The sequence below is a fragment of the Callithrix jacchus genome, chromosome 8 (genome assembly GCF_049354715.1).
Source record: "Callithrix jacchus isolate 240 chromosome 8, calJac240_pri, whole genome shotgun sequence".
Taxonomy (NCBI): Eukaryota; Metazoa; Chordata; class Mammalia; order Primates; family Cebidae; genus Callithrix; species Callithrix jacchus.
Genome location: NC_133509.1, coordinates 98,230,005 through 98,245,470, shown reverse-complemented (window position 1 = coordinate 98,245,470; position 15,466 = coordinate 98,230,005). Strand labels below are relative to the sequence as shown.

Genomic DNA, 15,466 nt, shown 5'->3' with positions numbered 1-15,466 from the left:
TGAAACTCCATTTCCATTAAAAACACAAAAATTAGTTGGGCGCGATGGTGGCGCCTGTAATCTCAGCTACTCAGGAGGCTGAAGCAAAATTGCTTGAACCCGAAAGGTGGAGGTTGCAGTGAGCTGAGATTGCACCACTGCACTCTAGCTTCTCCGACGGAGCAAGACTCTGTCTCAAAAAAATAATACTAAAAAAGAAAGTGCACTTAAAATTGGCTTTCTCTTCCTGTTTTTTTTCCAACTCCACTTCCCTGTCAGTGATATAAGGTCTCTCTCTCCGTCTTGATCCATCAGTGACATAGGGCTCTCACTAAGGACAGTGCAAAGGTCCTTTGATAGTCATTTCTGGAATGCAGGTTAAACTGCTATGTAGGGAATTGGAACACCTAAACACTTTAAAATCTCAGGCAATAATTATACACATTAATCACATGCAAAGCTATGAATAAGCCACAACCTTTGACGTGCATCTGAAAATGTAACTAGAGTATTTAAACTGCGACCCAAGAAAATGTCACTATTGAGGATGTTTTTTGGTAGATTAATGTAACTCAAAAGAAATATTATACCAAACTCCCTTATCTACAGTTGCTATGTGTATACTTTTTTCTTTGAAAGGGAGTCTCTCTCTGTCACCCAGGATGGAGTACAGTGGCATGATCTCGGTTCACTGCAGCCTCTACCTCCCATGTTCAAGTGATTCTTGTGTCTCAGCCTCCTGAGTAGCTGTGTCTGCAGGGGTGAGCCACCGTGCCCATCTAATTTTTTTATTTTTAGTGGAGATGGGGTTTTATCATGTTGGCCAGGCTGGCCTTGAACTCCTGTCCTCAAGTGATCTGCCTGCTTCACCTCTCAAAGTGTTGGGATTACAGGCGTGAGCCACTGCCCCGGCCTGTATACTCTTTTTATTGTTTTCCTAAGAGGCAACTATTGCATCAGGCTTTCTCGCTCTCACTATTCTTTCCTTTCAGTCCATGACCAGCTTCATGTCCCCCTACTCCACACACACCAAACTAGACTAGTCTACCTCTGATGATGATATCTAATCAGCACAGGACGTTTCCTCCTCTACTGGTTGACGATTGTTTTGACAATGCTCCTACTTATTATCTCAGTCCTCCTTTAGTTCACCAGCCAGCCATCATTGGATAGTGTCTTTGTCTCATCACATGGCTAGCTGGCTAGTAGATTCATAAGCTTGGCTTTGATATCTGGGAAGTGAATACTTTCATTTGAGAGCAATAAATTATATTTTGTCATTTGATAGTGGCCTCTCAGATGGCTATAATTTTTTTTTTTTTTGAGATGGAGTCTTGCTCTGTCACCCAGGCTGGAATGCAGTGGCTCGATCTTCACTCACTGCAACCTCCGCCTCCTGGGTTCAAGCAATTCTCCTGCCTCAGCCTCCCTAGTAGCTGGGATTACAGGTGCCCGCCAACACACCCAGCTAATTTTTGTATTTTTAGTAGAGATGAGGTTTCACCATGTTGGCCAGGCTGGTCTCAAACTCCTGACCTTGCAATTCACCCACCTTGCCTCCCGAAGTGTTGGGATTACAGGCATGAGCCACTGTACGTGGCCTATAATGTTTTTCTTCACAGGCTCCATCATGTCACACTACAGAATCCAACTCCTGGGCTCAAGTGATCCTCCTACCTCAGCCTCTGGAGTAGTCGGGACTACGGGCATATGCCATTGTGCCTGGTTTCCAAACTTTTTTTCTTTTGAGACAGGTTTTCACTTTGTTTCCCAGGCTGGAATGCAGTGGCATAATCATGGCTCACTGTAGGATTGACCACCTGGGCTCAGGTGATCCTCCCACCTCAGCCTCCCAGTAGCTGGGATAACAGGAGTGTGCCACCAGGCTCAGCTAATTTTGAAACTTTTTTGTAGCTAATGGGTTTTGTCGTGTTGCCCAGGCTGGTCTCAAACACCTGGGCTCAAATGATCCACCCACCTCAGCTTCCCAAAGTGCTAGGATTACAGGCACTAGCTGTCATACCCAGCCATAAAAATATTCTTCCAAATAATGTATATTTGTCCATAAAGTATAGACATACGCTACCATCATTAGCTTAACTCAATCAAAATACACACTTAAAGTGAAGTTCATTTCTTAATAACAGTGGATATAAATTTACGTTTCAAGTAGCTTTGATTTTTTTTCTTGTCAAAATTTGGTTGAATATATTAGATTGGTATTTTACATTCGAAAAATGGCTGTCAAAGATTTGATAGAAGAGTTAGTTCCAAGATTTTCTTCTTGTTCTCCTGTGATTTCTTTGCAAAGGACTCTTAGAATCATTTGTCTGTTTTATGGGGGTTAGTTTAATTAAACTTAGATAATATAATCAGTAAGTCCACTTAGTTGAATTCAGAAACTGGAATAAGTAATTGCAGTAAGTCATAAGTTGTCAGGGGCTGACTGGGTGGGACCACAATGGCCAACGCTTAGGAATGGTAACTTCCACTTTTCTCCTACGGACGTCTCCTGTGCTGCTCTAGGCCAAGGCACCATTTCATGGACTGAGGCAGAGCCATTCACTTTGTATAAAAAATACTGGCTGGGTGCAGTGGCTCATGCCTGTAATACCAACACTTAGGAAGGACGAGGCAGGTGGATCAAGAGGTCTGCAGTTCAGTATCAACTTAGCCAAGATAGTGAAGCCCTGTTTCTACTAAAAATACAAAAAAATTAGCTGGGCGCCTGTAATCTCAGCTACTCAGGAGGCTGCAGCAGGGTAGTGCTTGAACCCGGGAGGCAGAGGTTGCAGTGAGCCGAGATCGTGCCACTGTACTCCAGCCTGGGCAACAGAGTGAGACTTGGTCTCGAAAAACAAAACAAAACAAAAACAAACAAAAAACCCCAAAAAACTAGTTGACCTTAATGACTTTTTTTTTTAGATTAAACTGAAATATATTTTTTAATATTTTTTTTCCTGCATCCCAAATAGATTACCTTGCACTATTCTTGGAGTACACAAACCTCTGGGATACATGGGAGAAATTACTAGTCCAGAGAACAGTTTCTCACATAGGCAAGGATGTTTCCATTTTAAAAAACCTGCTCATTTCAGTTGCTCAGCCATTTTATAGAAAGTGAAATGACTTTGAAATGAATTGTCTTTATAGAGATCCATAATTTGCAAGCAAAATCCCCACTCTATGACATGTTCTAAGCAACAGCTGTGAGAATTTCAAACGTGCACTATGCTTTTAACAGTTCAACTGTTGCCAAGGGAAATTGAATTGGCTTCAAAATCTTCCTTGGTTTTAATTCTGCATTTACCCTCAATCAAAGATTGAAAAAACAGGTCCTTGGCTGGGACGCTGAACTTTCATGAAGACTGTACATGATATTGAGATATGGAAATTTAAGATTCTCAAGCGTAGGAACTAGACTGCTGGTATTCTATAGTTCATACTTAGTGGTAATGAACTTTATCACGGCAAAAGTGGGCACTAGCCCACAGTGGCCAATGATCTGGAGTCAGTAGGGGGAGCCTGCTTCCATCTGAGAGTCATCTTTTCGTTTTCCATTTCAGTCCAAAGCAGGAATATTTTTATCTTTCATGGCACAAAATTATTTTTCCACTCAAGAGCCATTTCTGGGAGTGTGCAAAGAAAATTTCAAAACTCTAGTGTTTAACAACAGAAAGAGGAGAATTGCAAATCCATTTTTATTGTCACTTGTACATATGGTACTTATAGTTTTATTTAGATATAGCTCTATTCCCTAACCGTATAGAAAAGATGATATAATGCTGAGGGAAAAAAACTAGGCTACAAATTAACACACATTATTAATATAAAAAGGAAAAATACTGAAAGTATGCAAATGCTGTAAGTGGCTATCTCTGAGAAAATATGAATAAGTTAATTTTTTTGACCCCCTCCCCACCATTTCCTAAATTTTGAAAAACTGGTACTCTGATGTTTGTAGTTAGCATTAATAATTTCTTCCCTTTTTCTCCTCAAAAAATGTATGTAGGGTGCATTCAAATACATAAATCCAAGAATATTATCTGACAAGTTCCATTTGGCCGTTTGCATTCACCAACGATGCAAACACATCTCCAAAGATCTCATCACTTATTCTAGATAGAGTTAAGTAGGCTTCTCCAGTAACTCTTTCGGGTCCAACTTGCCAATTAAAATCTCGAAACTCCTCAAGTTTGGAGCTGGGTCTTTCCGAGCTCTGAGCAGCCGGCTGGCCGGTGGGTTATTCTGAATGAACAGACTGCAAACCGTGGCGACAGCATTCCCACCTGCATTAACTAAATGAGCGCTGGCCTCAACCGAGGCGTGGAGGCTCCAGGGGTCTGATACTCAAAACAGACGTTTAGAGAAAAGGAGACGAGGCGGAATTCGAAGCGTTACTGAACCCTGGGCCAGGCCTCCCACCAGGTTCAGCGAAGAGCGACTGCTGGGAGTTTCAAGGGGACCCATTTAAACAAGCAGTAACGCACAGGCGCGGGCGGGGGAATCTTATGCCTGTCTACGCATCAGCGGTTCCCGTCCTGAGTGGGACTCCCCAAGGCCAGAAGGGCCACACTAGCTGCAGGGCGGGATCAAGACTCGAGGGCTCCCCGACTCTTGGCCGACCCTTGCCCTCGGAATCCTCCGGTCGAAGACGACCGCCGTCCAAAGGCTCCGAACAGCACGGAAAGTCAACCAGCTGATATGCTAGTCGCACACGTCCCGGAATTAAGGAGCTCCTCTCAGGCCAAGCGGCTTCCCACTTCAGCCTGCCAAACCGCCGGGCGGAAGCGGCTGCTGCACCACCCGAGGTCGGGGCTGCATCCGGGTCCTTCACGCTTCGGCCCAATCCTCTTCCCACCCTCCTGTTTCTCCGCCCTCCTGCCTCCAATCCCTGATCAGGTGTCAGCCGAACATGCTGGCAGGGGACTGAAGGCGGACGCGGGCCAATGAGGCCTCGCTTCCCGTTTGAAGTCTCCAGTGGGCGGGCGCCGGAGGCGGGCACTGCTGCCTAGAAGGTTTGGTTGTGCGTGTGCCATGGACTCAGCCGCCCGGTGATATTGACAATAGGAGAGAGAAAGGGGCATTGACTGGGACCCACCGCGGGTAGCGAACTGTGGCTCTGGCAGCGGCGGCTCCAGCTCCTGCGGCTCCTCCTCTTTCTCTGGTCCCCTTCTCTTGCTGCCGCTACAGATCCAGTCTTCCTCCCTCCCTTCCCCCCTTCCCCACGTCGTCGTCGCCGCCGCCGCCGCCGCCGCCGCCGGGTCCCGGGCAACGAGCTGAGGCGCCGCCCGCCAGGAATGTGAGCGAGGAGCCACCGGCGGAGCCGCAACGGGGTCGGTGCCGATTTGATGGGACGGGCCCGCGGGGGAGGATCGTGAGGCCGCCGCCGCCGCCGGAGCGCTGAGGTTCGGGTCCGGCCGTGAGGCCTAGAGGCTCCGCCGCCGCGGAACCGGAGGGACGCCGTACCGGACAGCCGTCGCCCCGGGCTCCCCGCAGTTCCCCGGACCTCCCCCTGCACGTCCCGGTCCCGCCGCCCGCCCCCGCTGCGGCCCCCTTGCCCGTCTCCGGCCCCTCCAAGCCACAGATCATCTTCGGATTCTTCCTCAGAAGCTTCAAGGTAACTTCGTCCCTCCAGCACCGCGGCTCGCCCGCTTCCCTGCTTCCTCCTGGTCCTCATGGGGAACCGATGGGGCACCGGCCTTGGGAAGGCCTGGCCGGGCAGGCGAGGGGTGCGGTGGGGTGGGGTGCGGGTGCAGGAGCGGGAGCGCCCGTCCCACTTGTCTGATTTACCTGCAAATGCTTCTGATGATACCTCTCATTCACTCTGCCCCCTCCTCCCTTTTTCTCCACCTCCTGGGATTGGAGGCATTTTCTTGCTCCCCTTTATCCACTGGTGGGGGCGGGGAATAAAGGGGGGTTTGGTGTGAGGAGGATTCTCTAGCAGCTTATCTTCTCCAAGGCTTGGGGTGTGGGTTAGGAGCAAAGGCAGTATGTAAGCATCCCCATAGACAAACCCCTTCCCTGTCTTTCTTTCCATACTGCCCCTTACCCTCTTTGGATTATCCTGAGCCATGGAAATGCCCCGTGCCTGCTGATTAGAGGATGATAAAGCTTCGGGTGCCCTGGCCCAGAGCGAAACCTGTTTCCCCCGGCTTTGCATGGACCCGCTGTTACCTTACGTTTAGTTTTGCAATGCTTCAGGGTTGGGATCCTTGACGTTTATTCTGGGCCTTGGGCATAAGGGGTAAATGATTTTTTAAAAAGCTACCTGTTATATCGTCGTAGAGATGAGAGATGAGGAATAAAGAAGAGACAAAAAGAGTGATGGAGGAAGAGGAGTTACTGAAATTTTGTAGGGTTAGAGTTAGAATGAAGTCTAAATAATTCACATACCAGATTGGAAAATCGGCCCCTAAATTTACAAGGTACAAATATGATGTGGAGTTTTTGGCTGATGTAGTCATTTTGATATTTTAAAGTGATCTTAACGTCTTCTATAGTCATTCATATTTTGCAATTCTATTTTGAATACATCACATTATGTTAAGGCTAAATTAGTTAGATTTTTTTTTTAAAAAACCTTTTTCTAAATTTAAGAAAACCAAGGAAGACTTCAAAATTTCAAACGTCAACATCATATGTGTGTGTGTATTTAAATGTTTTTGTTATTTTAAATTGTCAAAATCCACGTAATCCAGTAACTTTTTATTCTTACGTGTTCAGGAAGAAATTCCCTTACTCTTTTATTTAGAAGTTAAAAACCACTTGTCTTATGTATTGAAATGACAGGTGAGTAATTGCATATCAGCATTTCCCCCATATGCATTATTTCTATCCGAGTCTGCCATTAATCTTGAATGGAGCCTCAGTGCCATGGAAATGATGGCATCTGTTTAAATTGGTGAATGAAATTAAGTGTTTTAACGCTTGTTACTTTTAGGAAATAGCTTTAATTTTAGTAACTCGAGAGGGTTAAAAAATGCAAAAGTAGTGTTCAGTTCCATAAGTTTAATGGAATGAAAATTGGTATTTGATGATGAACTTCAAGGTCTAAACCTCAAGGGAACTCAACCTGGTTGTTTCAGTAGGCTGTGAATTTATGTTTTCAGTTCAACTTTTGTGCTTGATTTCCTCATAGTTTTATTAACCTTTAATAACTTAAGGTGACTTCATTCAAAAAGAAGACTTCTTTGAAATATTTTAATTATGCCTTTTATGTGTTTTGTTTAAAGTAATCTAGCCTGTCCTCATTTGCAGTGTGGTGTAGTTATCATAGCTAACACAGCACATCCCATTAAAAGTTATGCCTAGATGGTTTCAGTAGTAGTAAATTTCACCTTGCTGTGATACATTGTTATAGATTCTTGAAGTACACTAAAGCTTTCAACTCCAGAACCCATTCATAATATTAAATATCTTGGGAAAATGTATCGATGGACGTTTTCCAGCTGTAGAATAGCTCCAAAAATTACTTGAAGATGTGAAGAGCTTTGCAGTTAGAAAATAGGCAGGCAGCATGGAGTTCTTTAAGCCTAGATGAGTATCTTTAATGCTTAATATGGAGTGGCACAATACATTAGAGTTCTGATACTGTTTCCATGATACATACATTATTTTCACCAATTTTCTTTTCTTTTTTTGAGATGGAGTCTTGCTTTGTTGCCTAGGCTGGAGTGCCATGGTGGGATCTCAGCTTTGAGAATGTATGGGTTTATGATACTTCTTTCTCTTTAGTAGGGATATGTCCTCAGCACCATCTACTCCTCCATCAGTGGATAAAGTAGACGGATTTTCTCGGAAGTCCGTCAGAAAAGCCAGACAGAAGAGGTCGCAAAGTTCCTCACAGTTTAGGTCTCAAGGCAAGCCTATTGAGTTAACACCTCTGCCGCTGCTAAAAGGTAAGGCTCATGACCAGGTGATGCATTCTTTTTCAATAGATCTTTCTACATTTACATATAATTTCCTTTTGGTAGAGTTTTATATGTGTTGCAGACTGAAGGATGGGATACTTCACACACCCTGAAGTGACTAATGTGTGACCAGATATACCCACTCTCCTTTATAAAGGGCTCAATTTAGTCTCTCTTTGGGCAAGTAAAAAGAAACTTGTTCTCAGGAGAATATCTCACATTGATGAGTAGGTAAACTAAGTACCCGAGCAATTTTTAAGATGTCTGGGTTTGTGTTTTTCATTTTTTCTTCTATTGACATTTAGGTGGATACATTATCTGCAGTAACAGCTACAGATTATGCTGTTTTAGGAAGTAGACCCTAGTAGAGGAGATGGTACCATTCATTAGTTTACATATAGAAAATGGTATTTGGAAGAATTCATTTTAAAAATCAAGAAAAAAATTGTCAATTTATAATTGTTTACATGCATTCTTGTTTTCAGATAGTATGAGTAGAAAAAGTATATGATGATCATACTTGTTTAGTATGATCATTTCTTTAGAATTTGTTAATTTTTAAATTTTTATTATTTGAAACAGAGTCTCCATCTGTTGCGCAGGCTAGAGTGCAGTGACATGATCTTGGTTCATGCAACCTCTACCTCCTAGGTTCAAGTGATTGTCCTGCCTCGGCCTCCCAAGTAGCCGGAATATGACCAGGTGATGCATCAGGTGCCCATCACCATGCCCAGCTAATTTTTGTATTTTTAGTAGAGACAGGGTTTCACCATGTTGGCCAGGCTGGTCTTGAACTCCTGACCTCAAGTGATCCCACATTGACCTTACAAAGTGCTGGGATTACAGGTGTGAGCCACAGCACCTGGCCTGAAATTTGTTAACAAGTTTTTTTTGTTTTGTTTGTTTTTGTTTTGACACAGTCTCATGCTATCATTCCAGCTAGAGTTCAGTGGGGACAGAGTGAAAGTGCAGGCTCACTGTGGCCTCAATGTCCTAGGCTCAAGTGATCCTCCCTTTCCCAAGTAGCTGGGATCAGCTTCCCGAGTAGCTGGAACTATAGGAGTGTGCCACCATGCCTGGCTAATTTTTCTGTCTTTTTGTAGAGATGGGGTTTGGCCATGTTGCACAGGCTGGTCTCGAATTGCCTTGGCCTCCCAGTGCCAGGATTGTAGGCATGAGCCACCATGCCTGTCCTAATACGTTTTTAATATGAAGAGTTTTTTTCTAAATTAGGCGTTTCAACTTTTGTTTGGGTATGTGGTTACTTTTTTTTTCCCCTTTTAATTTTCACGTTTGCTTCATGTTTATGAACATTACAGGCATAAGCCACCGCGCCTAGGCATTTTTAGTAATTAATCTGAAGTAGATATGTAATAGGTGTTGTTTGAAAAATATCAGAACATAACTTTTATAGTGTGAAAACATCAGAGTTTACCTTTGAAGGTGGATGTTTCTGTACTGAATACCGAAGAGTGAGAGAAAGGGGATATGAACAACAGTGATCTTTAGTGGCTTGGAGGAAACCGGGCAACCTGATTTGCTAGTTCATTATTGGAGACTTATTCCTGTAACATTTTGTGAAATCAGAAGGTATTATAAGAGAAACTGGAATGTAACTGGAAAAGAGCCTCAAAATTTAGCTTAGGAGATTTCAAGCTTCTATTTTTTTCCATATGAACACTTTTTATAAAGGGAGAGAGATTCATAAATAAGATTCTAATGTTTATACAAAATTGGTGGAAACTGATTATGGTAAAGATGATATATCTACTAGTCAGTAAAGATGAGCTCCTATGAGATCTGGGGGAGAAAATTTTGACTAGAGATTTTGCTGGTGAAAATGAAAAGAGTCTTTGGAAAGAAGATGAAGGAAACACTCTAGATTAAACTGTGTTTGAAATACAAAGTTGGGAGACATTGATTTTTAGTAATTTATTTATTCTCTTTTTTTTTTTTGAGACGGAGTTTCGCTGTTGTTACCCAGACTGGAGTGCAATGGCACAATCACGGCTCACTGCAACCTCCGTCTTCTGGGTTCAAGCAATTCTCCTGCCTCAGCTTCCCGAGTAGCTGGGACTACAGGCATGCACCACCATGCCCAGCTAATTTTTGTATTTTTAGTAGAGACGGGGTTTCACCTCGTTGACCAGGATGGTCTCGATCTCTTGACCTCATGATCCACCCGCCTCAGCCTCCCAAAGTGCTGGGATTACAGGCATGAGCCACCACACCCGGCCTGTTTATTTATTCTTTTGAGATGGAGTCTCGCTCTGTCGCCCAGACTGGAGTACAGTGGCACAATCTTGGCTCACTGCGACGTCTGCCTCTGGGGTTCAGGCAGTTTTCTGCCTCAGCTTCCTGAGTATCTGGGATTACAGGCGTGTGCCACCACGCCCAGCTGTTTTTTTTTGTGTGTGTGTGTTTTTAGTAGAGACAAGGTTTCACCTTGTTGGCCAGGCAAGTCTTGAACTCCTGGCCATGTGATCCACCCGCCTTGGCCTCCCACAGTGCTGGGATTACAGGCGTAAGCCACCTCGCCTGGGCATTTTTAGTAATTTATTTAATCTGAAGTAGATATGTAATAGCTGTTAGTGCCTGTATCTGATGAAGGACTTCATTCTAAGGAAGCCAGTTAAACATTATTTTAGGATTAGAAGGAATTAGAAGACTTTATTGTTGCACTAATTTAGACTTAACTGACCACTCATGGGGTATTGGTTTTGTGGGTAGTGAAATAAGCATGCATGAGAAGAATTTGGACACATGCTTTAAGAATCTGGACACTGGCTGGGCATGGTGGCTCATGCCTGTAATCCCAGTACTTTGGGAGGCTGAGGTGGGCGGATCACAAGGTCAGGAGATCGAGACCATCCTGGTCAACATGATGAAACCCCATCTCTACTAAAAATTCAAAAATCAGCCCGCAGTGGTGGTAGATGCCTGTAATTCCAGCTACTCGGGAGACTGAGGCAGAAGAGTCGCTTGAACCCGGGAGGCAGAGGTTCCAGTGAGCTGAGATTGCACAACTGCACTCTAGCCTGGTGACAGAGCAAGACTCTGTCTCAAAAAAAAAAGAAAAGAAATTGGACAAATGCTTTAATGTCTTTTTTCTTATTTTAAAAAATATACATAACATTTACCATTTTAACCACGTTTAAATGTGCACTTCAGTGGCATTAAGTACCTTGACATTGTTGTGCAGCTGTCACTACCGTCCATCTCCAGAACATTCTCATCTTCCCCAACTGAAGCTCCGTACTTGTTAAACACTAACTCCGTTTCCCTCCCGCAGGCCCTGGTAACCACCATTCTGTTTTTTGTCTCTATGAATTTGACTACTCTAGGTACCTCCTATAAGTGATGCCATGCAATATTTGTCCTTTTGTGACTGGCTTATTTCACTTAGTATAATGTTTTTAGTGTTCATCTCTGTTGTAGCATGTGGCAGAATTTCATTCTGTTTTGAAGGCGGCATAATATTGTATATACATACCATATATTTTTTTATCCAAGAATTCATTGGTGGACACTTGGGTTGCTTCCACCTTTAGGCTATTGTGAGTAATGCTGCTATGACCATGATGTACAGATACCTGTTTAAATTCTGGCTTTTATTTCTTTTGGGTGTGTACCCAGAAGTGAAATTGCTGGATCATATGTTGAATTTTTTCAGGAATTTGCCATACATATTGCCACAGCAACTGTCTCATTTTTTATTCCCAGTAGCAATGCATACAGGTTCCAGTTTTCTATATCCTCACCAACATTCATTTTCTGCTTTTTAATTTTTTGATTATAGTCATTGTAATGAGCATGAAGTGGTATTGCATTGTGATTTTGATTTGCGTTTTTCTAATGATTAGTGATGTTGAGCATCTTTTCATGTGCTTATTGGCCATTTTTCTATGCTTTGGTCACTTTTAAAATTGAAGTCTGCTAGTATTGCAAGTTTTCCATGAACTTTGCTCTCCAAGAATATGATTTTATGGACTTGCATATTTTACTAGCATGAGAGAATTGGAGAGTAACAGGATTATATGCTCACAAACCTAATTCCAGATTAACAATGATGGTTATGTAGTAAGCACATTCTGGGTAAATATTCTGGAAAGTATTCTATTAGATTTCGATATCTGTCTATAGAATAACATAAGGAAGTATAATCAGAAATAGACTTCAGTAATGGATATTTGCTCTTGATTTTTTAGGAAGTAATTTATGGAATATAGAGAAAATATAGGAGGAATTGCTTGTTTTTTTTTTTTTGAGATGGAGTTTCATTTTTGTTGCCCAGGCTAGAGTGTAATGGTGCTATCTTGGCTCACCACAACCTTCGCCTCCCAGGTTCAAGTGATACTCCTGCCTCAGCTTCCAGAGAAGCTGGGATTGCATGTGTGCACCACCACGGCTGGCTAATTTTGTATTTTTTTAGTAGAGACGGTGTTTCTCTATGTTGGTCAGGCTAGTCTCGAACTCTTGACCTCAGGTTATCCACCTGCCTTGGCCTCCCAAAGTACTGGAATGACAAGCATGAACCACCATGCCTGGCCGAGAAGTTTCTTTTCTAGGAGATTATATATATATATATATATCTTAGGGGAAACCAGGATAAACACTGTATACATGCTAAAAGATAGTTATTGATTTAATTTTCTATAGTATTGCTTTGACTAATTGGGTTAATTTTATTTGGGGTACAATATAAAATGTGGTTCAAGTGTGTGAGTCGTTTTAAATAATGAAGTAGAAGAGGTGTTCTTAAGGTCTTTAATTTCAGGGGAGTTTGAATATGATAATTATATACACAGTGATTATATAACTCATCTTTTTAATGTGTCATTTTTGAAAGTGGATATTCGTTAATAAGCACTTGTTTTGTGTGTATGCGTTATCAGAATGTTTATTACATGCATCATAATCTTTGACTGACAGATTTATAAATAATACTGCATTAATTCTTAGCATTTTGAAGTCTGTTCACTTGCAGAACTGCAATATAATGTGACAGGAAAGTTTCTGTTTATTCTGTTTTGCCCTATTTCTTTTTTTTTTGAGATGGAGTTTCACTCTTGTTGCCCAGGCTGGAGGGCAGTGGTGCGATTTTAGCTCACTGCAACCATCACCTCTGGGTTCAAGTAATTCTCCTACCTCAGCCTTCTGAGTAGCTGGGATTATAGGTGCCTGCCACCACACCTATCTAATTTTTTGTATTTTTAGTAGAGATGTGTTGACCAGCTGGTCTCAAATTCCTGACCTCAGGTGATCCACCTGCTTTGGCCTCCCAAAGTGCTGGGATTACAGGCATGAGCCACTATGTCTAATAGGTGGAGTTTTGAAATCCATATCACTGATGTTATTTTCTGTAGAAAGCAACAGCACCTGTAATTCTGTATAAATATACCTGTTTTTTTTCTGTATCTCTGTGTTAGGAAATTATAGGATGAACTTTGCAAATATAGACATTTAAATTTTCTCCATCTTTATATGCTTCTGTGAAAGTGTTTTTGAAGAGTCTTAACATTTTTGAGGCCAGGTGTGGTGGCTCACGCCTATAATCCCAGCACTTTGGGAGACTGATTTGGGAAGCTCACCTTAGTAAGTCCAAGAGTTCGAGACCAGCCCACACAACATAGTGAGACCCCCATCTCTACAGATAATTAAAAATGTTAGCCAGGTGTGGTGATGTGCGCCTGTGGTCCCAGTTACTTGGGAGGCTGAGTCAGGAGGATTGCCTGATCCTAGGAGATTGAGGGTGTAGTGAGCTGTGATCATTCCACCACATCCAGTGTGGGTGACAGAGTAAATCCTTTGTCTCAGAAGAACAACAGTTTTTTCTTTGAGTTGAAAGATTCTTACTCATTCACTGATAGGGAAAACCTAGTAGAGGTTTAGTGCCTTACTGCTTGATAAGAAAGTAAAAACCTGGGGGAGGCTGAGGTGGGCGGATCATTTGAGGTCAGGAGTTTGAACCAGCCTGGCCAATATGGCGAAACCCTGTCTGTACTAAAAATCCAAAAATTATCCAGGTGTGGTGGTGTGCACCTGCATTCCCAGCTACTTGAGAGGCTGAGGCAGGATAATCACTTGAATCTGGGAGGCAGAAATTGCAGTGAGCTAATATTGTGGCACCATACACTATGTCTCAAAAGAAAAAAGAAAGTAAAGACTTGGATACTTTCCCTATACCTACACAGCAGGATATGAAGTGAGCTTTGACGGTTACCTAGGTAAGTTGTTGAATGTGACAGTCAAACTAAACACTTAGGCAAACACTAACACACACAAATTCATGTTAATAATAGTAAGTGGTAGTTGCACCTGGCTGGGTGATTTATCTTCTCTCCTTACTTCAGCCTCCCATACCTCATTTCCTTGAATTGATTTTAAGCGATTCTGTAAGTTTAGATTTGGGTGAATGATTTTGAAGAATACTGCCTCTTTGAAGATGGAATTATAGTCAAAGTGGCATTGTTATTTCTTTTCCTTTTTGAGACAGAGTCTTGCTCCGTCACCTAGGCTGGAGTGCAGCGGTACAACCTTGGCTCACTACAACCTCCACCTCCTGGGTTCAAGAGAGTCTCCTTCCTGAGCCTCCCGAGAGTAGCTGGGATTACAGGTGTCCGCCACTGCACCTCGCTAATTTTTGCATTTTTAGTAGAGATGGGGTTTCTCCATGTTGGCCAGGCTGGTCTCAAACTCCTGATCTCAGGTGATCCACCTGCCTCGTCTTCCCAAAGTGCTGGGATTACAGGCATGAGCCACTGTGCTGTCTCACAATTCATTGCACATTTCCGAAGCATTTTGCAGCTAGTTTTTACATTCACTTTTAGATATTCTAACAACTATGATGACTAGAGGTCCTATTTAGCAGAAAGAAACCCTTTGCTTCTTTGGTGTTAATATTCTTTCTCTAGTGAAAACACTTAAAAAAAATACTCACCATAGTTTTAAGGTTCAGCTTACATTTTTATTTTTATTTATTTATTTTTGAGAGTTGAGTCTCACTCTGTTGCCAAGGCTGGAGTGCAATGGCAGAATCTCGGCTCACTGCAGCCTTTGCCTCTCAAGTAGCTGAGATTACAGGCGTGTGCCACCATGCCTGGCTAATTTTTGTATTTTTTTTATAGAGATGAGGTTTCGCTATGTTGGCCAGGCTGGTCTTGAAGTCCTGACCTCAGGTGATCCACTCGTCTCGGCCTCCCAAAGTGCTGGGATTACAGCCATGAACCACTGCACCGGGTTGGGTAATTCTTTTTTGTCTGTATCTGCTTTGTGTATAGTAAAGCAGGCACATGCAATATAATACCAGATTTTTATAATGAGTGAATACACTAAAACCTATTTATGGTAAGAACAGTCTCTTAAGAGGCTGGCTACAGTAAGTAGCTCACACCTGTAATCCCAATACTTTGGGAGATCGAGGTGGGAGGATTGCTTAAACCCAGGAGTTCAAGACCAGCCTGGGCAACATAGCAGGCCCGTCTCTAAAAAAATAAAAATAAAAAATTAGCTGGATATGGTATAGGTACATGCCCGTAGTCCTAGCTAGTTGGAAGACTGAAGGAGGATAGCTG

The 15,466-nt window shown here is 42.7% G+C and overlaps 1 protein-coding gene across 4 annotated transcripts in view; it reads left to right on the top strand.

Moving 5' to 3' along the window:
* Positions 1–5,001: 5,001 nt before the first annotated feature.
* The window catches only part of PPP2R5E (protein phosphatase 2 regulatory subunit B'epsilon), a 165,833-nt gene continuing 155,368 nt past the window's right edge, over positions 5,002–15,466 (top strand). For 2 of the 4 annotated variants that reach the window (XM_054240013.2, XM_009006144.5), the window contains exons 1-2: positions 5,002–5,599; positions 7,720–7,880. In XM_054240013.2, the coding sequence (XP_054095988.1) occupies positions 7,724–7,880 (157 nt within the window). In that variant the 5' untranslated portion in view covers positions 5,002–5,599; positions 7,720–7,723. Of the gene's footprint in view, positions 5,600–7,716; positions 7,881–15,466 lie in introns of all 4 variants that reach the window. The other 2 variants (XM_054240014.2, XM_002753995.7) reach the window with 1 other exon arrangement.